A 22,557-nucleotide genomic window follows, 5' to 3' on the forward strand; every position below is an offset into this window, starting at 1 on the left:
AGAACCTTAAAAACACCAGTTTAACAAATACTTAAACAAAAATTTACATTTTTTATAATTGATTGTACCCACAGACATGTATATAATATATATTGTACCTTACAATCAATTATAAAAAATGTTTATTTTTATACGTATAATTAAAATAATTATCATATCCTAACTACTTCAATACATAGTATAAAACAAAGTCGATTTCTCTGTCCCTATGTCCCTTTGTACCTATGCTTGAATCTTTAAAACTACGCAACGGATTTTGATGCGGTTTTTTTAATAGATAGAGTGATTCAAGAGGAAGGTTTTAGTATATAATTTATTAGGTTTTAGACAAAGCGGGCGAAGCCGCGGGCGGTAAGCTAGTTATATTATAAAAGCGAAAGTTTGAGAGGATGCATGTGTGTTTATTTGTTACTATTTGACGCAAATAGGTACTACTGAACCGATTACAATGAAATTTAGCACACATATAGAGGGTAGCTTGGTTTAACATATAAGATAGATTTTATCCCGGAAATCCCAGAAAGGGAACTATGCGGGTTTTTCTTTGAAAACGCGGGCCCAGCCGCGGGCGGAAAACTAGTACCTACTCTATATTTTGGAACTGCTCATAATTTTTGTTTTATGTTTAATTTTATTTTTAAATCTATTTTGTATTATAGATTATAAAAATGATAACATAGGGTGATTTATGGTTATATGGATATTTTATTTATGCAAGATATCAGTGACGAGATTAAAAAAATATATGTACCTACCTATATTTAGTATTATTTAAAAACTTAGTAAGTTAAATTTTTTGCTCTTAAAATAGTATGATACGCCATTGATTAAAAAACATAATATTTAAATTTGTTTTTGAAATTGCAATTGATTTATAATATTTAATTGAAAAAAAAAAAACAAAATAGAGTCAAAGCTTCTACTTCAGTGTTCTACGTCAGTGTTTAGTAGGTGTCATGATTCGCATTTTGATGTTTAGTTTATTCGTTTTATTATTTACATTTTTCATTTTCATTCGTGTACTCTTCTCATATTGTTAGGTCTAATTTGACGATGTGTTAGTTTCTTTTGCTTTGTAGGTTGACGGCGTTGCGTCCGAGGGATCCACAACCGCGTTAGCGTATTGCTTCAGGTCAGCGTTAGCACAGATCTGACCGAGGAATCTGCTTTACTGAGTAGAATCGGACTCCATTTACTATGGACAAGTAATTTCCTTATATACCGCGCGGAGCAACGCACTTCGATAGCGCGAGTTAGCAATTTATTGCCTGTACAATTATAACAGGCGCTAAAATTTGTTTTTTGGATTTCATCTTGCTTATTAGAAAAGTTATGTGTTTTCTTATTGGAAAATGAATAATATAGACTGTTTAAAATTGATATTAAATTGTTTCAAGTAAAACTACAAACGGCACCATCTACCGGGTGGTGATTGAAACACAAAACTGACATCTTCTGGATGAGTGGCGAAATGTTTTCATTAGAAAATTCAAAATACTAATATTTCTATAAAGCCATTGGCTTTTATATATTATATTATATTAATATATACGTGGAAAAAATTAACAAAAACAAAATGAAAGATTTGCCACAAATATAGACATCCTCGTTTTAATATTTTAGTCTTTTGTATCGTATGTATGTATTGTATTAGATCAGTGCCATCTAGCAGTATGGAGTCATAACTTTTTGAGCACTTAACCCTTGTAGGGAGCAACTATGTGTACTTAGGTTTTTCTTAATTCTTACTCGAACTTAAAATTTAAATGTAGACGATATAATAAATTAGTAAGTACATAATTATATGAAGAGTTTGTCTGTTATAACAATGCATGTTTTTCAATTTAAATAAAAATATTGTCCCTTTTTTCATTCAAAAGTTTTAGAAGTTCCTATCTTCTTATTCATATTTTCATTCCAGATTCGAAGCTAATCATTGTCATTATATTCATTAACAGATTTTTATATTTGCTCATATGCTAAAAACAATAATTTGGTAGATGATTTAAAAAAAAAAGATCTGTCAATTTCAATTGTTTATTATGAAATGAATATAACATGATACACAATATGACACAGATTTTTTTTACAAAATTATTTAATACATTTACTTAAAATAAAGATTTTTTTCTAAATGCCGGATTACGGTACGTCATAGATGCAGATGCGAATACTGGATTTTCTTCGCACTTGACAGCAGACGATGGATTATTTACTTCACTTAGAAACCTTTCATATTCTCTCTTGTCCCGAGCATCAGATATACATTTCCAAAGGCAAATCGTTCCTATGCCAATAGCAAGTATGGCCGCTAGAACGCCTCCCCCGAACACTAAAACAATTACATAAATACTATCTATTTTTTCATAATCATGTAATTTTATAATTATATGAGTATAGGGAAAACTTACTATAATAACTTTTCGCGCAATTGATATCAGATTGAACTATAATATCGATACCGTATCGATTCGCAGCATATCGATATCCGAATTTCATTTCGCATCCGACGATCACTGGCACATCGGGGCATATGGCCCACGAATTTTCATCAGTGATGTTTTTGACCACTGTGACGTTAAAGTCGAAGCAATCGGCACATTTCGTACTATTTTCTGTTTCTCTACTGCAAATTGCGCAGGATTCGAGTATGTTACATTGTGAGTTATGGCAGGAGTCTTGGTTATTGTCACAGGGCTGTACTACGCAGCGGATGTCTTGTTCGCTCCTCGCGTCCCACTCTGCGATGGGATTGCAGTCACATTTACCGCAGATGCATTTACCCCTCTCGTTGCAGATCTGATAAGGTAAGGAAATAAATCTTTGTAGTTGTCCTTCAGGACAACGATTCATCGTAGTGAAAACAAAAAGAGTTGAGGACGTCATGACCATGAGCTTTGGTGATAAACTACTTAAGTCATAAACGATTTCGATTAAGTTTTGTATACAGACATGTAGTTAATTTTAATCCAAAAATATGGTTCTACGGAATAGTAAAACTCTAATGATCATCATATCAGTAAGTAGGTATTACACCATATCATACTGTCCTATTATACTAATAAAGACAGAATACTGTATTAATTTTTGTACTCAATAAAGATATTTTTTTTATTTTTTTATTTAGGTACAGGCTATTAGACCGTAACATCTTCTTACTGTATCACCAGTGCTACATCTAGCGGATGACGTCACACAGTTACAGGCGTCACCGGTCCATCCCTGATTGCATTTGCACTTCCCACAGTTGCAGTCCCCTTGATCGGAACAGAGAGCGTTGTTGTCCCCTCTTGGGCAGCTGTCCTTGTTACATTCACAGTATCGTCCCTCGAATCTGTAAGATTGAGAAAAGAAAGGCGATTGTATTACTGAAAGCACTAATATATGTAGTATCTACCTAGGATCTTTATAACTCCTTAAGACAATTCTTCTGTTCATAGTATTTTAATTTGTGAAAGAATTAAATTTAATTTAATGCTCAAATTGTACTTAAATTACAATAGCAATGTTTGGAAAATATTTACCTATTCCTACATACACACGTTCCGCATTTACAAATTCCATGTCCACTGCAATCGTCTGTAGAATTCGGTGCCTTGCATATTGTTTTGTCATAAAACGATGTTGAATTACTCGATGAACATTGGCATTTATCTCCCCAGCTAAAATATATTGATTTTCGTACATAAAATTTTATAAAATTAGAAGGTCTACTCGTGATAAAATATCATCTAATGATTATTTCAGTGCTTTATTCTCATTTAAACTTGTATAAATTATAACAACTTTAATTTTTACTCACTTTCCTCCACTACACTCACAAATACCACATCTTTTTTTGCCGTTATATGAGCACATTTTTGAATTAACTTCGCTCTCACAATCGCACGTGCTTATTAGATTAATGTCGAGATTTAGTTTTTCTTTGATACCTTCCACAACAATATCGATAGACATTTTTGTGATATTGTTGTCATATTGTAATAATTCAATCGTCGCATTTATCTTCTTTTCTTGGTTTTGTTTGACCACACATTGTCTGTCATTGTTTGTTGTAATACAATCCGGCTCAGTTGTTATTTTCAGCATGTTTCGATACTTTCTTTTCATGTTAATGTTTATTTTTAAATTACTAGTAATATCCTGGAATAAAAATAAAATATAAAAAAAAACCCTAACCTAATTTGCTAAAGAACATGAAGGGATATTTCACTAGGACTAACCTCATAAATTGATCTCAGAATGTTGACAATTTCATTATCGTATGTTGTTATCCTCGATCCACTGATGTTATCGCTCAGATCTTTGTAGAGATTATGCATATCTTTAGTGACTGCAAATATGATCGTCATTTGTTCGTCTGATGCCAATTTATTTATGAGGCTGATAGATGGGTAATCCATTTCTAGTTCCTTCGTGTAGACACCATCTTCTGTGTAACATTTACCATCGTTGGGCTTTATAATACCCGCCCACTGACCGTCTCCGGCAGCATGCAACGGGCCTCCAGTGAGAACAACTATAATTTTCCTTGATTCACTCCGCCAACCAATTTCTTTTTTACACACTATTACCTGGGCAAGTGCATCTAGAGTCCCTTCTTGTTCGTCATGATTCATTCCGAATGGTGTATCATGCACAATTTTACGGAAGATTTCAAAATTATCGATTAACTTTAAGTGATTTTTAAAAGAATATGTTAACGTACTATTTTTTTTTCTGAAACATAAATTATAATACATGTAACAATATTAGATAATTTAAGTAAAAGAAATAAAGAAAAATTCAAAATGTAAACTCACTGTGTAAACGGCAAAGCATTTTTATCCACGAATGTACCCATTCCCAAAAATACGTTTTTAGTTATGGTTTTCATCATATTGTATATGTTTTCACTTTGGTAAGCTGTTTTTTCTTTTATTAATTTCATTGATATCGATCCATCCATTAAGAAGTAGAGATCTACCGGGTAGTCACTTGCGCTTTTAAATGAAAAATCAAAAGGTAAAGGGTGGCCTAATCTCAAGTCCATTTTTATCTTCTGTGGTTTCATTTGAATAATATGACCGATATCTGAAGAAAAGTTTAAATTTTGTTCGATCGTACGTGAGTTAAGAGGACTGATTCTATGCGTTAAATCTAAACACCAGCTATTGAGGTCTGCAGTGTTTGATTTGCATCGATCTGTGATGTTATCCTGGAATTAAGTAGAATTTTATTACCAACAAGCCACTGACCACTACACCCAAATGGTCCTTCATGTAGCCTCGCTAGTTTCACTTTGTTATTTGTTCAAATTTATATTATAGACAAACGCATTTTCGATAAAAACAATATGATGTGCAAATGCAACAAAGAAAATGCGAATGTATATAATAAGATATATTATAATAAGAATGTAATGATAAGCATTAAGTTGTGATAAGATGATGATGATGATGATATGCTTCGCTATGAAAGCTTTACTTTTAATCCGCTGGCGACCAGAGATAGCGTACTTATCTCTGATCTTAAATTCCTGAATTTTATTGAAGAATAGGCTGTAAATCTTGTAAAGTGTAAAACATTGATATTTACCATGGAACACCAGATGCAATCGTATGACTGCTTTATACATTCCTCGCATGTTTTCTGACTTTCACAGACATCAAGAGAGTATGATTTTTTAATTAAAAAGACTATTAATATAAATAAGACGTTCATTTTTAATTTTATTGTCATTTGATCCACGCACTACATTGAACTAATTCTACATAATTCCTGGGTATAATAATTGACAATACAGGAAAATGGTAAGCTTCTATTTTCAGAAATAAACAAATACATTTATAATAACGTCATAGTTGAAATTTAACGGGCATTATCCTTGTATAAAACAAATTTATAACAAGTACTCGCTATAATATTCATTTGTAGTTAAATTCTGGGACCATGAAGGTTATAATATTACTAACGTGCGTTTATTTAAATATAGGTGTAATTTTGTGTGAATCAGAATGTAAAAACTTTAAAACATGTGGTGGATGCATCGGATATGCTTATGATACATGTGTGTGGTGTTCCGCTGTAAGTAGAATATTTTTATTTATGTACCAAATTATGGGAACTAATACATTTTAAATTCTTTTTATATTACATATAAACATATTTAACCATTGAACCATTGAAAAAGTGTATGTGTTCAAATATTCATTTGCATAATATCAATCTTTTATTCATTTAGGCAGAACATGAAGGCAGAAGATGTCAATCTAAAACGGAAGCCGATGCAAATAGGGGATGGTGTAAAGAACCTGTTTATGACCCTCAAGTTACCATTAACGTAATGGAAAATCGCAATTTTAGTCCTGGAATAAATAACACGGGTGTTGTTCAATTTGCACCGCAAAAACTCAAAATCAAAGCACGTCCAGGTGTTTCTATTCCAATAAACATGTCCTATAAGCCAGCAAAAGATTATCCGTTAGATGTTTATTATCTAATGGATTATTCATACACCATGAGAGATTATGCTTCTGTCCTACGGGATCAGGGACTAGAGATATATAAAGAACTCACAAGTTTAACCAACAACGTTCGTTTAGGAATTGGCAGTTTTGTTGAAAAGCCTGCGATGCCATTTGCCGAGTATGTATATGTTAGATAATTTTGATTCAGATCTTTCAAGTAGTAGTAGTATTAATTTTAATTTCATCTTGCAGTGTACGTAAGGGAATATCTTATTCATTTAAAAATCATATATCTCTGACGGAAAATACGAAATTATTCCTGGATGCTCTTAAACATGGCCCAAATGGTACGAATTATGATACACCAGAAGATAGTTTTGACGCCTTAATGCAAGTCATGGTTTGTCCTAAACAGATAGGGTGGCGAAGTGGAGCCAGACGAATTATTGTTGTGTGTTCCGACTCGACATACCATAGCGCGGGAGATGGAAAATTTGTTGGAGCTATACGACCACACACTATGGAGTGCTACATGGATAGTAAAGGAAAAGACATGTCACTTGTTTATGATTACCCATCAGTTAGTCAAATTAATAAAGTAGCGACAGAAACAAATACTAAAATTATATTCGCCGTTGACTCTCAAGCTAAACGACACTATGAAGCTTTAGAGAAGAGTATACAGGGGTCAAAGTATGTACCGTTTAATGCAAACACCGATGTTGTTGACATGATTAAGAACGAATATTTAGTAAGTTATCGAAATCTTACATTTAACTACATTGTTTGCTTGGTGTGTAATATAAAAACTTTATATCATTTTTAGGAATTGGTAAGAACGTTGAGTATTGACTCAAATCTGCCATCTTTTATGGAATTAAAACTAGATCCAGACTGTTCACAAAAGGATAATTGCCGAGTTAGGCATGAACAACCTGTAAACATTAAAGGTACCTTGAAGATAAAGACATGTCCTACTGACAAAGAGATGAAATATTTATTAAGTATCGGACCAGTATCGTTGGACGAGAAATTGGAAATCGAAGTAGAAACGCAATGCCAGTGTGATTGTGAAAAGCACGGGGAAGAAGATTCGGCAAAATGTAGTAATGCTGGTATTTACCAGTGTGGTATATGTGACTGTAAAGGAAAAAGGTAAAGTTGTATTAATCATAATTTAATAGATTTGGTACTTTATTGTAAGATATATTTAAGTGAATGAAATGATATCGTACATTCATATTAAAGTATGCATTATTTTTTTAGATATGGCAGTACCTGTAGTTGCGTCGGTGCATCATCAGAAACAAATGACTTAGATCTGTGTAAAGCCAATATTACCGACTTAAATTTTTGCAGTGGCCGTGGTATTTGCAGGTATTATAGAAAATTCATGATTCATATCATTCCAATCATTAATTATTATTCATTTAAGCGGTAAGAGGCATCCAGATTCCAGACGAATGGTCCGATTTGAAAAATTCTTCTCTACTAACTCTAGATAGCTATCTATACTAATATTATAAAGAGGAAAGGTTTGTAATTATGAATGTATGTATGTATGTATGGTTTTCACGCATAAACTACTGGACCGATTTCAAAAATTCTATCACCATTAGAAAGCTGCATCTTCACTGAGCAACATAGGCTAGGTTTTATCCAGTAAATACCACGGGAACGGGAACTATGCGGGTTTTTCTTTGAAAACGCGGGCGAAGCCGCAGGCGGATAGCTAGTATATAATATATATTACGGACCAACAGCCACGGAGCGGAGCCACGCGGGTGAAACCGCGAAGCGCAGCTAGTTACATATATGTACAATGAATTTCGGTATTGCTGCGTAAGATGAGAAAATGAAAATGCGATAGAGCCAGTTTATAACATTTTATTAATTTCTGATGTTCAATTAACTATTCTCATCATAATTATCTACACTTTCATGTATGAAGCTTTGTCTCTGTACTATTTACCTAATCTTGTATTTACATATAGATGTGGGAAATGTGAATGTCAAAGCGGTTTTTCTGGTGATTATTGCGAGTTTGATGACAACGCTTGCCCCCGACCTGGCAGCTTGCTTTGTGCTGGCAACGGAAAATGCAAGTTTGGGAGATGTGAATGTAACCCACATTGGATTGGAGACGACTGTCAGTGCCCAGACAATAATAGAAGTTGTATAGCACCGATATCTAACGAGGCAAGTGGTATTTTGTTTGTTGTCCAAGACACAGCTATATTTACCTTACATTTCCCCCGATTTCGTTAATTTTGAAAATAAGTCGTTAGAGTTTATTGTAAAAAAGTTTAACTTAAATAGTTTTTTGTTTTAGTTACTAAATTAAGATGTGGTTTTGTTTAGGAATGCTCTGGCAAAGGTACATGCAAATGTGGCGTATGTATTTGCGAACAAATGGAGGATACGAATGAAATTTGCTCGGGACGCTTTTGCGATGACTGCGACGAACTGAAGCAAAAGCGATGCAAGGAACTAGAAGACTATGCCTATTGCAATTATAATTTTAATAAAACTGAATGTGATGAAAGATATAATCAAACTTCAACTGGTGTAACATTTGTGAACAAAACTGAAATAGATACGCTTGAACATCAACATAAAGCTAAATGGTGTCGTAAAGCCTTGGATGATGACAGCTTCTTGATTTTCATTTATTATTATCCGCCATCGTCCACGAATACGTTGGAAATCATGATACAGAAAGAATTGGAGTTACCTATTAAGGCTGATGTTTGGGGTAAGGCTTCTTAAATAGTTAAATTTGTTGTAAAAATTAGCATACAATAGGATTGATTAAATTGCAAGTTGTTTGCTTTTAATTAATTTTTAACTTTATAATTAATGCATAGGTAATAATATTTTGTTAACTTATTGGCTTGGAAAAAGACTAGAGGTATTTTTTTTATTGGTATTAATTTATCTAAGAATAATAGCACGTTAGCACATCACTGCCTATTCACGAAATTGTTTTCCAGTCACCGTCGTGAGTACGATAGCCGCAGTCCTCCTCATTGGTTTGCTAACATTGGTGGTATGGAAGTACTTGGCTGATCTCCACGACGAGCGGGAGTACCAAAAGTTTGAGAGCGCTCTTGCAGCCGGTGTTGACGAAGACAACCCTCATTACCAGCCGCCCGCTGTAAACTTTACTAATCCTGCGTATAATCCTAATTGTGCGCGTTCGTAACATTATTAATAAGTTAGTACGTTTGTTCAGTGAAATTTTTTAATAATAAAAAAGGTTTAGAAATCCAGTTTTTGAGTAACAAATCAAGAAAAATGTCGGAATATTTAAGGGTTTTTTTGCATGCATGTTTATTACTCATGTTTGTCACTGATGGAAAACTAAAATAAATTTACTTATTTAAAAAAAATAGTGTAGTTTGTAATTTTGAGGCAAAGACTGAATAATACACACTAAGGTTTTAATCCTTTTTAATACGAACTTTGATAATTTACAATGTTACACACAGATAAATATAAATAATACGTATAAATAACAAAACTTTGTAAAACAATTCAAAAAGCATTTATTAATTTCGAAAAAAATGCATCTGGATCTACTAGCAATCATTGATCATTCCAAGAAATTTAAAATGGTTTCTACTTAATTTGACTTATATAGATTACCTTATCAAATCGAGTGTGCGTTGCCAATAGAGTCGAAATCTTAAATTTCATAAACCCTGGTCAATATTTAGCCATAGAAAAATTCGTGTTACGAATTGTGAGAACATAACTATGATAGCTAAATATGACCAGTTTTTATGAAATTTTTAACACTGTCATTTTTTATGACCGCTCTTAGTAGGACGGTCTTGAGATCGCCTCAATCGAATAGGCTGCTCATCGTGATAATGTTTTTTCTCCTTGCGTTCGTGCAAATCCAATTTTGCTGATACCGCCTGTAAAAACAAACACACATATACACAATACACATACATTCATCAGCGGAAATCTTTACACTTAGAGAATTTCCATTTAATTCTAGGGTATTTTTAATTCAATCAGTTTTAAACCACTAAATAGGAAAAACAATTCAGATGTAGGTAGACTGCAAGCTTGGAATCTCGTCCTAAATTTTCTATCTTCATCATATTAAATACCTAACCCGCAGAATTTTTAAAGATTGCGAATTTGCGTCTCTTGAGTCATTCTTGCGTTATAAATGATGCATCATTTTATATGTAACCGACTATGAATATTTTGTTTGTATTTAAAATAAATTTATGCCTAAAAGCCTACCCGATTACTCTCTTGTTTCTGCCGTCGCGGGCGCAGCGTGCAGGCCGCGACGCCGAGCTGCAGGTCTCCAGCTGATAGTCTTCCTTCCACGTCCGTGTTGCATGATGTTGAACAACATTTGCAACTGCAATGATAAAATTTAGTATTAAGCCTCATATTATGGTAAATATTTGTTGAGCATTACACAGCAATACGACAATTCCAAGATGCGCTGTGTGAATACAACATTCGATTTTTCCAGATCCGATGAAAATAATATTTGGCAAATCGTATCTCCCTGTGAACCACTGCACCATCTGAAATTTTGCAGTTCGGCCAGATCGGTTTGTAGTCGCAAAATCGGATCTTAGCTTCAGCAAGATTCCGTTTTTCTTTGATCTTGAAACCGAATGCTTGTTTGTGTGTACTCTTTCATTGAAATACTGGTACCATTAAACTGAATCCTGCAAAAAACCGATTCGGTAGAAAAAACCGTGACACGTGAACCTAGGGTTAGGTGTTGTGTATTCCGTTTTGATACGTACACATCTTTTTCTGGAACAGGCAGATGCGACTGAGGGCTACTCTCACGGGAGTTGGCCGGGGTGTTTCTGCATACCGCTTCACGTACTTCTTGTAAACGCCGCCTCTCCTCAGCCACTTTACGGTCCAGCTCTGCTACTACATTGTGATGTTAATAACATAATAATTATATGAGATTCTATCTTCACTTATTTTAATTCTCAATGGAAAGTTCTGTCTTCTCGCGTGGCACCCTATTAGAAAGTATTTGCTTATCTAGATCATAGGATAGGATAAATAGCTCGTCTTAATGACTTCAAGTTTGAGGTTAAAAATGTTTAAAAAAAATTAAATCAAAAAAAAGTTAAATATTAGTCAGAGGTTTCATTTCATTAAATATTAAAAACATACTGTGTTTTTGTGTTTGACGTTGTTTATTCATTAATTCGCTTTCCAATGAATCAATACGTTTTTTAAGCACCTCTTCCTTACTTAGCATAGTTTTCCACGTGCGACATACTTTTAAATGGAGGAATGCTAATTCTTGTGCGTCCAAACCCTTAAAATAATAAATTAATTAAAAAGACTGCGGTGACAGAAGCCAATTTATATTGCAAGGAAAAAATAGATTAATTACCTCTACATTATTATTTATTATTTTATTTGCTATATATTTAATATATGCATGTTCAGCCATACGTCGTTGGTCTACGTCTACTTGTTCGAAAATATTTCGAATTGTATCCGAAATTTTAGAATCTAAAGAACATGTACAAGGTCCATGAGACCGAGGTTTCGGCCTAACGTTGAACGCTTCTATATTTGTTTTCGTTAACAGTCTTGTATCACTTCTTCTATGTTTACGTTTTCTCATTTCAGGGGAAGGCATTTTTACGGGTTCCTGAAATAACAAATAATATTTTCAGTTTACTACATCTGATAAAAATAAACAATTTGCCGCTTATTTGAAAACAGGCTCGCCTGGTGTAAAGCGAATCCACCGCCCTGATTCATCTACATACCTCATTGTTATCATTCAGATGTTGCTCATGAAGTTTCAGTTTATATATTGTGTTTTCTTTCTCAAGTAATTCCACTTTGCGCATTGCTTCGATGCTCATAGATCTTAAGTTTTCAACCTCACTTTCATGACTCCTTATAACGTCGCTAAGTGTTTCTTCGTGTAAGCTCTGTATACTAACGACACCTTGATTATGTTCATTAATAATGTTTTTTATATTGTTGTCATATTGTGCTTTTACTGCTTCAATTTTCATTTTATAATGCCTTTCAATATTATCTAAGGTGGTTGTGAGTTCTTTTATTTTACTCTCATATTCTTGAATGTTATCTAACTTTGCAAGTACACCCTGTTCTATTGAAAAACTAGATGGACCGTTTTTACTGGTTTTACTAACGTCTTTTGAAGTAGTTCTATTGTCTGTAAATGATCTCAAGAAAGGACTTAGTGACCTTGATCCACTGCGCTCACTGACATAATCTTTAGTAAAGAAGAAATTATCATCACTTTGACTTCTCCGCATACTACTACTTTTAATTTTAAAATTATTAACATTGACGCCTTGCTGCACGGATTCTAAAATATATTTTAAGCCATAGTTTGAACTTTTCTTGTTAGTTTTTTTGTAATTGTTTAGATTTCTATTTTGATTCTTAGACATATTATTTGGCATATTATATTTTTCAGAATCCTCAACTTCATTAACACCGTCTTCAGGTTCATCCATGTAAACGTTTAATTTTGACTTATGTTTTTTATGTGATGATATTTGTTTTTGATTTTGTTTTCTATACTCCTTAAGGGTTTCGGGCTTAATTGATACACTGTCAATAATTTGATTCGTATCGTCATTATTATCTTCCGTTCGGTCCTTATTTTCTATCGATCCTCGTGAAACTTTTTTATTTTTACTAGAATATGAAGCATTCAAATCCAAATCAGATTGTGTATATTTTTCTGATGCATAAATAGCTCCTGTATATGAATCTAAAGACATTGATTTTTTATCACTCTCTGAATTTGTTGCTTTTGATAAGCTATCGGTATAGACTCTCGGTAAACTGAGAGTCAGTTTAGGTTTAACGCTATCATCATCTTGATTGCTATCCACTTCTGGGTTATAAGTTGTCAGTTCGTTACTTTGATGGAAAGTCTTAATCTTTGCATTAGCATAATCTATCGTGTGATCAACCGTAGCAGCCTCCACAACCACTTTTGACTGCATTTGATTAGGCCACGATTTTTTATCAAAATCAGATTGATTTACATCGCTATCCTTATAAATGAGAAATAAATCATTATCTGTAGCTTGCCCAGAACTATCAATTTTGTTTAATTTTTTACCATCTTTGCGGCTATTTTCATTCTCAAATATCTCGTTGGTCAGTTCGAAAGTAGAACCCATGTCCGGACTTTTACTGCTTAATTCCGTATTATGGGTAAAAATTGAATGCGTGTTGTAGATATCTATTATTTTGTGATGATGTCGAATATCATTTACATTATCTTTCTTTTCTTCGGATATTATAGCATCAGATGTTTCAACTTCAGAAATACTCCCTTTATTTTTACTTTCTTCGATATTAGTACATGATATAGAACATTGCTCTAATATAGTCGGGCTCAATTTTTTGATTTTGTAATTCAAATAAACATGTTTAATAAAATCTAAACTAATGTACTCATCCTTTTTTATTAATTTATCAACTTGTGTTACTTCATTTGTAAGTTTTTCAACATTGTCTTTCACGAAAAACAAATTTTCATTACTTTTAGTAAAATTATTACGTGTATCATTTTCATTTATTGTATTGAAGTCAATTTGACATGAAACATCCACCGTAGAAACAAATTTATCAGTTTGTGTATCAATACATTCCATTGGTTTGTTTTTCAGATCTTCAATAAATTTTCTGAGCTGAGATATTTCTTTAGATTTTTTTTCTAAATTTTTAGTGACCTTTTCTATTTCTTCTATCTTTTTATTATTTTCTTCAGAAACGGAGAAAGTCTTTTCTTGTAGTTCACCTATTTTTGAGAGTGAATTATTGTACAAGTCTTGTAGGTTTATTATTTCGGTTTCTAATTTTGTGATATAAATTTGTGACGATTCGCTAATTTTTTCAAACATTAGTTTTTGATTTAAAAGTTTCGCTTCCAAATTATTTATTAGCTCTTGATCTTTAGCTATTTGATCTTCCAATTTTGTTTCTAATATAGCTAGTTGTTTCTCCATTACAAGTCTTTCTCGAACTGCTTCCTCTTTTTCGGCTGCTATCTTTTGTTTTTCGTTCTCAGCAATTTTTTTGGCTTCATCTGCTTTACTTAAAAGTAAACGAGATGAATTCTGAACTGTCAGCAATGTTTGTTCAAGCGAAGTACTTTTAGAACTTCTAACAACTACATATTTTCGAATTCGATTCAATGAAGTTAGAATATCATTAATGGTGCATATACTGATTGATAAATTGCTATCTCCTGCACATATTAATTCTAACTCTTTAATATTTTGTAACATAACATCTCTTTCGTCTTGTAAATCTCTTATGTCATTCATGTATTTGTATTTCTCTTTATTTACCTCTTCGATTTGGCTTTTTGTATTAGAAAGTTGATCTTCTAAGAGAGAATATTCTTTTTTCAGTTTTGTTAAATCCATTTTCATGTTATGAGTTGTCTTAGAATCTACAAAAGAGATTTACAGTAGTTCTTTAGAATTTAAAACAACTATAAAATTACTTTCAATTTATCATGTCAGGAGGAATAAAATATAATTCTTATATTAAGAATGAATTGAGTTTTTTTTTTTCAAATTTTGAATTTGTTAAAAGCAGCCGATTTTTGCAGCGATTTTTGATCGCTTGAAAACTATTTTCAAAAGTTTAAATGTGTTCATCGTATAACGGCAAAACAAATTAAACTTACGATGTGCATCTAACTTTTTTAAAGATTCATCTATTCTTTTATGACTATTGTCCAATATTTGCTCACTGGATTCCACTGCAACCGCTATATTATTATTTAGATGCCTTACTTCCTCTTCTAATTCATTTATATAATTTTGTAAGGTGGCTATTTTACTGTCACGCATAGATATATCTTCTCGGAGGTCTGATATTATTAAATCCTGCATAATATTAATGAAACATTAAAATAATCACTATATCAATATTAAAATTATGGGACCCAGAGAAAAATAGTAAGTAAATCATGTTACCAACTTACCGATTCATCTAATCTATCAGTTAATTCCCTTATATTTTTCTGTTGCAGTATTTTCTCATTTTTCATCGCTTCTATTTCATCTTTCACGTTTTTGAAATAATCTTTGGGTGAACTTGCTTGTTCTTTTAACTATAAATATATTAAAACTATAAACATTTAAACTTAATCTTACTTAATTAATCATAAAAAAGTCTTTACCGCGGTTCGAGCATTAATAAGTGAGTTTTCTAGATCTTCTGAATGCATTATTAATTCCTGCTTTTGATTGTACAACATTTTATTCTCTTCATTAATTTTTTGCAAATGCTTTTGTTGTGCCTCAAGTTCCATTTCGATTCGCTGCTTTTCTTTATTAACAGTATCATAAGCATGTTTCAAGTTATCGAGATCGGTCTCTACTTTCTTAAGTATTAAAGCACTTTCCTTCTTAACGAGCATCAAATTATTTTTGATATTTAAATTTTCATGCTTTAGGTCTAAAATGTTGTTCTGCGCCATAGATTCGTTAACTTGCAACTGGTCTATTTTATCAAATAAATGCCTGTTTTCTTCAATTTTGAGTTCAAAGTTATTATATAAATTATTCATTTCTTCTGTTTTTGCATCAAACATCTCTTGTAAACGTTCTCTTTCGGTATTGAGATTTCTATAGTCTGATTCTAATTCTATCAGCTTAGCTTCCAGATCTCGAATGCGTTTATTTTCTGAAAGTAATTTAGCATTTTCTTTTCTGCAACAATCTAAATCATTTGTTAAATTTTCTAGTTCCTTTTCTTTATTTTGAAGCTCTTTTTTTAAAACGTTTCGTTCATTTCCCAATTTTTGATATAGCGCATTCAATTTTAGAAATTCGTCTTTTATATTTTCATTCTTATTTAGTCGCTCTAATAACTCATTACTTTCTTTTTTTGTCAGTAGAAAAGAATTTATTAAGTCCTCGAGTTCCCGCTTTTTGTCATTCAGTTCATTTTGAAGTGTACTCTTTTCTTTTAATAGATTGTCATGAGAATGTTTCAGATCATTTAATTTTTCGCGTAGTTCCTCAATATCCTGTACTTTTTTCGCCAATATTTTACTCTCTTTTCTGGAAATGTCTAGAGATTCTTTGTTTCGAATATTTTCATCGAGTAAAGAATGTAAACTATGTATGCTTACTTCATGGAATTTTTTAATCTCATGTAGTAGAACAGAACTATTACTATTTAAACTATCACCACCATCTTCGTCGTTATTTATATTTTTCTGCTCTTTAGATAAACTTTCTGATTGCTTAGGTTCATTTTTTTGTATATAGCTTCTAAATGCTGCTAAAACTTCATAACTTTCACGTTGTGCAGATTTAAGAGAATCAATTGCTCTTTCATTTTCATGATTAATCAAAGATAACTTTTTGTTGTACATTTCTTCGTTATTATTTAATTGTTGTAAAAGTTCTAAATTTTTGCTACTCTTACTCTCTACAATGTTTGTTAAGTTATTAATTTCATGTGATTTTGAATCAACTATTTCCTTCAAATTTTCAACACTAGATTTTTTATCTTCTATTTCTTGGACCAACATTGTATTTTGATCTCGAAGCTGTTTTATTTCTCTTTGGTAATCTCTTGTATATTCTTCCAGACATATGTTAGTTTGAAGAAGTTTTTCTGATTTATCTGTGAAATAAAAAAGTATGACAAAGCCAAGTAATTAAAGATTTATTTAAATTTGAATTACTGTATGTAATTTACCCTTTAAATTTTCTATTTCCATTTTCAATTCATTTATTAATTCGAGTTTTGTTTGGAAGTCTTCCTGCAGCAACTCTTTTTCTTCTTCATTGCATAATAATGCCTGTCTTAAATTTCTTATTTGTTCTTTTTGTGATTCAATTTCATTCAACAATTCAACCGATCTCGCTGCCTCATCTGATTGCATCTACAACAAAACAATCCAATTCATATAAGATGGATAATATAGGTAAACAAAAAAATTGCAATACTTGCTTCTTCATGGCCTTGTTCAAGAAATTTATCTATCTGTCGAGACAAGGCTTTAATTTGTTGATCTTGACACATTACATTACATTCATATTCCTTTAATTTACAGATTAAAGAATTTTTTTCAGTTTCAAATGCTAAATTTAATTCCTGCAGTTTCTTTTCTAAAGCAACATTTTCGCTTTGTAAGCGTGTAATGTTATTACACTTTATTTTATTTATTTCCGTTTCTGCTTTAAGTTTCGTTTCTAAATTAGTTGTTTCTTCAGATAAAACATAGTATGATTCTTTTAATGTATCTAGATTTTCTGATCGTTTTCGATAATATTCTTTTTCAGTCCAAAGTTGTTTGTATTCTCTCAAGCGATTTTGCATACACTCGCATTCTTTTTCTAGGTCATTATATTTTTGGCATCGTAAAAATAAACAATCTTTTTCATGTTTTAGATTATCGTAACAAGTTAATAATTCATCATAATTTGCCTGTAAATTTTTTAACCTGTTTAGACTCTCTGTATCTATACTGCAGCTATCAAATCCGTAATTTTCATCACGTTGTTCATTCTTAGCTAAAATGCTATCTTTACTTAAGATTTCTTTCATTTCTTCGTTATCAATGATATCAGCTACTAACTGAGCTCTTCTATCATCTAAGTGATTTTTGTTCGACTCGGTTGAAGTAATAGCCAATGCGGGTTCTACATGGGCAATTATTTCAGCGCGGTAACAGGAACAATCGTGTGTTGATGTGTGTTCGCTAAATTCTTGAGAGCACGGTGCGATCAGAGCAAGACAAAACTTTTCCAAAACTTTCATTTGAAAAAGAATTTTGCCTTTTATATCTAAGCAACGGGTATCCTTTCCAGCCGTCTAAAATAAAAATATTAATATCAGATGCTTATCAAGTGCTGTAAGTAAGTAGTACTAAGAAATAATAATTATTACCAGTAAGTTTAAGTACTGTTTATACTTTCCATTTTGGCAAAGCGTGCCAAATATTTTTTCTAATGCAGTGTATATATGAACATATATGCAATACGGTTCACACACATCGTTTTCCATTACCTTGAAATACAATTATTTACACATTAATGTGCGTTACGAATGATTATTCTAAATATTTTCAAGGCAGTACTCACTGCAATTCTATTTTGCATAGCATTCAATTTGGCATCTTTTCTAATAATTGTTTCTTGCATGTCATCCAATCTCGTATCGTAGGCAGCTGCAATGGAAATGTGGCTAATTAAACCTAATATTTATTCATTTTTAGGGTTCCGTAGCCAAAATGGCAAAAACGGAACCCTTATAGTTTCGTCATGTCCGTCTGTCCGTCTGTCCGTCTGTCCGTCTGTCACAGCCGATTTACTCGGAAACTATAAGTACTACAGTGATGAAATTTGATGGGAATATGTGTTGTATGAACCGCTACAAAAATATGACACTAAATAGTAAAAAAAAGAATTGGGGGTGGGGCCCCCCATACATGTAACTGAGGGATGAAATTTTTTTTTTCGATGTACATACCCGTGTGGGGTATCAATGGAAAGGTCTTTTAAAATGATATAAAGTTTTCTAAAAAACATTTTTCTTAAAGTGAACGGTTTTTGAGATATCAGCTCTCAAAGTCGTAAAAAGTATGTCCCCCCCCCTCTATTTTTATAACTACGGGGTATAAAATTCTAAAAAAAATAGAGGTGATGCATGCTAATTAACTCTTTCAACGATTTTTGGTTTGATCAAAGTATCTCTTATAGTTTTTGAGATAGGTTGATTTAACTGTAATTTATTATATTTGCTGCTACGGAACCCTTTGTGCGCGAGCCCGACTCGCACTTGGCCGGTTTTTAGTAATAGTAATCAAAATTGTATTAGTATTAGATAATAATTGTAGTGTTAGACGTAACTTTTGATTTAATATTTTTGTGGATGAGAAGTTGTCAATATAGTTGTCACTGTTTCCTGTCCGAACATGCTTAGCTGTCGCATACTATAAATTGCCACGTTCCTTTGTCTCGTGGCGCATTCGTACGAATCGTGCCTAGGGGCTCGGACGCTGTTTATACGACGTTCGACCCAACTACCCTCACTTTACTAATAGTCGTTGACTAGCTGCGTTTTGTTATCAACTACCTACATCAATTAGGTAGCTGTGTAGAACCGCAGTACAGTCTTATTACATTCAAACTAATATTTAACCTTGCCTCGCTTGTTATTTCTTATATCAGAAGTGGGATAGAATTCAAGCCTACACTTGTTAATTGTTTTGAGTTTTGTAACGGCATACTGGCGTTTGTGTTTTTTCGTGCGTTGTGTGAAGTAAAAATTTGTTACGTGGATTATTGTAACGGGAATGTAGTTCATCGAAGGAATTGTGTGTAGTGATCCAAATCGCTAGTCAAACCCTGGCGTTGAGGTATTATCTAGTCGCTGGCGTATCGTAGTGATGTATTTCACTAGTCGAACGAGCGTAGATATACCAAGATACGCGAATGGAGTGTCTATGTCATGTGGACGTGGTTATTGTTCTGTCAGGTCAGTCTGGCCGAGGCAGGATGGTTGTGTAATCCCGAGATGAACTACCGTAGTGTTTTAATACGAGAAAAGGCGTACGAGGACGTACGATTGTCAGTATGGCCGTGTTAGACGTAACTTTTGATTTAATATTTTTGTGGATGAGAAGTTGTCAATATAGTTGTCACTGTTTCCTGTCCGAACATGCTTAGCTGTCGCATACTATAAATTGCCACGTTCCTTTGTCTCGTGGCGCATTCGTACGAATCGTGCCTAGGGGCTCGGACGCTGTTTATACGACGTTCGACCCAACTACCCTCACTTTACTAATAGTCGTTGACTAGCTGCGTTTTGTTATCAACTACCTACATCAATTAGGTAGCTGTGTAGAACCGCAGTACAGTCTTATTACATTCAAACTAATATTTAACCTTGCCTCGCTTGTTATTTCTTATAGTAGGTTATTTTTCTGTATAAAATATAGAGAAAAGTGACTGCACATTACATCGGGGCGCGTTATCAAAGATTATGCCCCGTGACCGTATATTGTGAACCGATGTTTGACTCAACTATCCTCATAAAGCTAATACTATAATTATATAGCTAATGCTAAATACTCTTTTTTTAGTCACTGTTATTGGTATCTATTAACTTCCTCTGCAGTTACTCTGTACTTTCTTCTTTCTTCTTAATTATATTTGCTTCTTCTTCTTAAATATAATAATTTGCTGTATGAATACGAGCTACATTTCTTACATGTACTAGCATCGCAAGGGCATGATAATATTGCTCCTTCACCAACTTGATTGCTCTTAGATTCCTTCTTCGTTGATCTATTCGGTTTTATGAGCGTCCACTATAAAAATAGTTTAATGAAATACTTAATACGATGCATTAGGAATATTTATTTGAGATGCAAACCAAGCAACTTTAAAATAGCCAGTGATTCTTACATCTTCGCCTCTTGATTTTTCGGTCTGAAAAAATTGTAAGTATTACTTAAAATGTTTACAATTTAAAAGTATAATAAAGTTCCTAATTAATAAATATACCTCGTCTCCCTTTGATTTACCAGTCTGAAAATAATTTAATAGTAGGATTATTTATTGTACGAGAATTTAAACATACAAATTTAAGACTTACAAATTTAAAAGCGAAAAAAATAGGTTATTTAAACGGCTATTATAATTGTAATGCTCTGTCATAAAAAAGAAAGGAACACTTACCTCGTAACCTTTAGATTTTCCTGTCTGAAATTAAAATTTTCATCTTTACTATATATTTTGTTTTAAAATATTTTTAAAAGTTTTAAAAGTATTTATACAATCATCACATTGAACCAAGTTAATTTTTGATGCATTCCATCACTTACCATCATACCTCATACATTTTAACAATACCCACCTCATCACCGATCGATCTAGTGATCTAAAAAAGAAATAATACTCATGTAAAAGTTGTTAAAATTGAATTATTAATTATAATTTACCTTAAACATAATATACAATAATATGTAATATAGCAATAACTTACATCGTCACCTCTCGATTTACCCGTCTGGAATAATATTGAAAATATTAAAAAAGTTTAACGAAAGCTTAAATAATATTTTTATTATTAAAGTAAACTGTACCTCAAATGCTTCTGAATCAATTCCCTGAAAAAAAGGTAAAATATTAATACGTAAAATCTGAATAAAAATATAATTTATAGTGTTGTGGGATTATCTACCTCCGTAAATCCAGATAAGTCCAGATCCAAGCACTGTAATAAATCAAATTTAAATTATCTTTGAAAGTTTCGTATCAAAATATCATAATACGTGTATTGAAACTTACCATTTCGTCGAGCTCTTTATTCGCAGCTCTAATTGCAGCATGCTAAAAAGAGATGCGATTATTTTCTACATGTACAAGTATTTTAGCTGATAGATTTGTTTTCCCTCATTGATACTTACAGCATTTGCTATATCACATTTCTGATCACATGTAAGCTCTAGCTGGTCGTAAGCAGCTATCATTTGCTCAAATTCACCAATCTTACGTTTGAGGCGACTAATTTCTGCATTCTTTGCCCCCATCAAAGTGTTTACGATAACATCAGTCGGAATATACTTGGGTCTACAGGTTTCATTGTTTCTCTTTATAATTTCTACCAGATGTTCAGTTTTATCGGAACAGAAATGTGACCATGCTCTTGCGTCAGTGCACGACGCATATGCCTTTATCTTCCCCTCATTCCTCGATGGTAAATCGTATAGATCACATTCATTGAATACTCTTTCTCTTTTTGTTATGAACGACATCACCAACGGTCAACTTACAATTAAATAGATTTAAAAACAAACTACTATTTATTAAATTTACTTTTCGTCACCATCCATTTTAAGCATTACTATGCGATGATAAATCTGTGCTCACAATTGTTTACAATCTTAAAATATCTTACTGTAAAATGTAAATATCGAAAAATAGCAAATATTTTGGACTGTCATTGAAAAATCGTCACGGAACAGTGAGTTAAAATAGAATGTCATTTTTGAATAAACAAGAAAATATTTTATACAATAAGGTGTCAGTCATAATAAATTATTATATTTTACCTA

The 22,557-nt window shown here is 32.5% G+C and overlaps 3 protein-coding genes across 4 annotated transcripts; 1 reads left to right on the top strand and 2 right to left on the bottom strand.

Moving 5' to 3' along the window:
• Positions 1-2,023: 2,023 nt before the first annotated feature.
• Positions 2,024-5,735, bottom strand: LOC149910628 (integrin beta pat-3-like). Its single transcript, XM_090115834.1, has 8 exons — positions 5,578-5,735; positions 4,803-5,197; positions 4,224-4,719; positions 3,803-4,143; positions 3,525-3,662; positions 3,160-3,334; positions 2,412-2,799; positions 2,024-2,332 (listed from the first exon to the last, which is right to left on the bottom strand). The coding sequence occupies exons 1-8, from the start codon at positions 5,719-5,721 to the stop codon at positions 2,112-2,114; spliced, it is 2,298 nt and encodes a 765-aa protein (XP_089971960.1). The 5' UTR covers positions 5,722-5,735; the 3' UTR covers positions 2,024-2,111.
• Positions 4,419-9,760, top strand: LOC149910629 (integrin beta-PS-like). Of its 2 annotated transcripts, none has more exons than XM_090115854.1 (8): positions 4,419-4,509; positions 6,224-6,627; positions 6,702-7,200; positions 7,276-7,604; positions 7,716-7,826; positions 8,444-8,648; positions 8,811-9,204; positions 9,443-9,760. In XM_090115854.1, exons 2-8 carry the CDS (start codon positions 6,326-6,328, stop codon positions 9,652-9,654), a joined length of 2,052 nt encoding a protein of 683 aa, XP_089971980.1. In that variant the 5' UTR covers positions 4,419-4,509; positions 6,224-6,325; the 3' UTR covers positions 9,655-9,760. The 2 variants fall into 2 exon arrangements, with proteins under 2 accessions (XP_089971980.1, XP_089971972.1); XM_090115846.1 differs by lacking the exon at positions 4,419-4,509 and adding an exon at positions 5,932-6,066.
• Positions 9,761-10,064: 304 nt separating this feature from the next.
• Positions 10,065-22,257, bottom strand: LOC149910630 (uncharacterized). Its single transcript, XM_090109566.1, has 20 exons — positions 21,910-22,257; positions 21,791-21,832; positions 21,684-21,716; positions 21,586-21,609; positions 21,486-21,509; positions 21,005-21,028; positions 20,709-20,808; positions 18,578-18,663; positions 18,384-18,503; positions 17,441-18,308; positions 17,190-17,366; positions 15,658-17,114; positions 15,460-15,588; positions 15,160-15,361; positions 12,236-14,919; positions 11,851-12,114; positions 11,625-11,772; positions 11,237-11,372; positions 10,713-10,836; positions 10,065-10,372 (listed from the first exon to the last, which is right to left on the bottom strand). The coding sequence occupies exons 1-20, from the start codon at positions 22,255-22,257 to the stop codon at positions 10,253-10,255; spliced, it is 7,110 nt and encodes a 2,369-aa protein (XP_089965692.1). The 3' UTR covers positions 10,065-10,252.
• Between the last annotated feature and the right edge of the window lie 300 nt (positions 22,258-22,557).

The sequence above is a fragment of the Colias eurytheme genome, chromosome 2 (assembly GCF_061535395.1).
Source record: "Colias eurytheme isolate Ceu_HAF_F1 chromosome 2, ilColEury1 Martin Lab GWU primary, whole genome shotgun sequence".
NCBI classification, from domain to species: domain Eukaryota; kingdom Metazoa; phylum Arthropoda; class Insecta; order Lepidoptera; family Pieridae; genus Colias; species Colias eurytheme.